Source organism: Vigna angularis, chromosome 1, assembly GCF_016808095.1.
Source record: "Vigna angularis cultivar LongXiaoDou No.4 chromosome 1, ASM1680809v1, whole genome shotgun sequence".
Taxonomy (NCBI): Eukaryota; Viridiplantae; Streptophyta; class Magnoliopsida; order Fabales; family Fabaceae; genus Vigna; species Vigna angularis.
Window position 1 is genome coordinate 48,307,915 of NC_068970.1, and position 1,610 is coordinate 48,309,524.

The window sequence follows — 1,610 nt, forward strand, 5'->3', positions numbered from 1 at the left end:
ATTGTTCTTTTCATTTTTGAGTTATTTCGGGCATTAGGGTATATTATCAATTTAGAAATATGTTGTTGGGAATAGAACCCTGTTTTGTTGTTAGTGTCACAGAAAAGGGATTTGATCCCGGACCTACAACTTCAAATACCAATCCAAATATACAATATAAAAAAAAAATTAACAATGAATATTGTTTCAGTTGTATGGCATTTATTAGGGAGATATAAACATCTTTACTTATAAAATATCTTTATTTAACAACAAATGTAGAAGAAATACTTGAGAACAAAGCTATAGTAATTGGTTCTCCAATGACTAACAAAATCTTATTCATGGCCTACATTAAAGCACTAGTATCCAGTAATTTGGTTAACCCAAAAGTGATGGCCATGGCTATCCATCCTCCAAGAAGGAACCTTACATGAGATTTTAACTTAGGAGTTTTTCCCAGTTGAGCCACCACCCTTCCAAACATCAGCAAAGCCAAGCTAACCGTTGCCACAACCACAATAACCCTTGTCATGTAACGTTCTATGAAAGCGGCAGAAAGTAGAGGAATCAATGCACCTATAGAAAAGGATACTGCAGATGCCAAAGTAGCTTGCAGTGGATTAGGTAATGTTCTTTTCTCCACTTCCATCTCCAAGTCCTTTTCCCCTCCTACACTCATCTTCATATCTCTCTTCATTTGACCAATCTCAACATCATACTGAGTGTACACTGCAACGTACTCTCCTATCGCCATACCACAAGCCCCTGAAACCAACCCTGCAAAACCAGCAAGTAGCATAGCCTTTGGGTCTTTTTTAACGGCTCCTACACCCATCATCAATGAAGCAACCGAAACCAACCCATCATTGGCTCCTAAAACTGCTGGACGAAGCCACTGCGCTCTTTCAATGTAGTTTATGTTTGCATCATCTTCGGTAACTTTTTGTGTTTGCTTCTCATCAGTTTTGTTTGCTGGACTTGGATGCACTGGTCCTACATGGTTTTGTGACACCAAACCATTGGATGTAGCTGTAGCCATTTTGGTGTCACAACAACAAAGGAGGGGAGACCAAGAAGATCAAAACAAGAGCAGAGCAAAGTTAGTGAAAGTTAAAGGCTTCTTAACAAGAAAAGATAGATAAATAATGAAATATTTGCATCTTTACGTTGTCTTGCTTGAAAGAGTACACTATTTGGACATTTAGAAAGGGCAAAAGTATATATATAATACTTGACATAAAGATATATTGATGTCAACTTGATTTGAAATTGGGAAGAGGAATATTGGCTATGTGATTCTTATATACCTTTTTATTATATTTTTGCCTGATGAATTGTTAAAATATAATTTGCTTAAATGTTCTAAGTGATACTAAACTTGATTCTTTTTAAAGTAAGATAATTATAGGTTTGAGATTTGTGTAAAATTCATGTCTGGGACTGGTGAATGAAAAATTATATAATTGAAGGACAATATCTAATTAAAGATGATCAATTAAGTTTTTCAATACAAATTAGAAATAGACGAAGTCAATGATATGTACTAATGGCATAGTTATAAAAACATCATTTTACATAAATTAAAAATAAAATTATAATGTTTTTAGAAGATTTAAGAAATTATTCTA

The 1,610-nt window shown here is 34.1% G+C and overlaps 1 protein-coding gene across 1 annotated transcript; it reads right to left on the minus strand.

Annotated features, from left to right (window-relative positions):
- Nucleotides 1-223: 223 nt before the first annotated feature.
- LOC108326717 (nodulin-21) lies at nt 224-1,098 on the minus strand. The gene has a single exon (XM_017560309.2). It carries the CDS (start codon nt 1,019-1,021, stop codon nt 329-331), a length of 693 nt encoding a protein of 230 aa, XP_017415798.1. The 5' UTR covers nt 1,022-1,098; the 3' UTR covers nt 224-328.
- Nucleotides 1,099-1,610: the final 512 nt, after the last annotated feature.

Excerpts from the sequence above, each read along its gene's own strand:
- LOC108326717 (XM_017560309.2), bottom strand. The coding sequence starts at position 1,021 with ATGGCTACAGCTACATCCAATGGTTTGGTGTCACAAAACCATGTAGGA.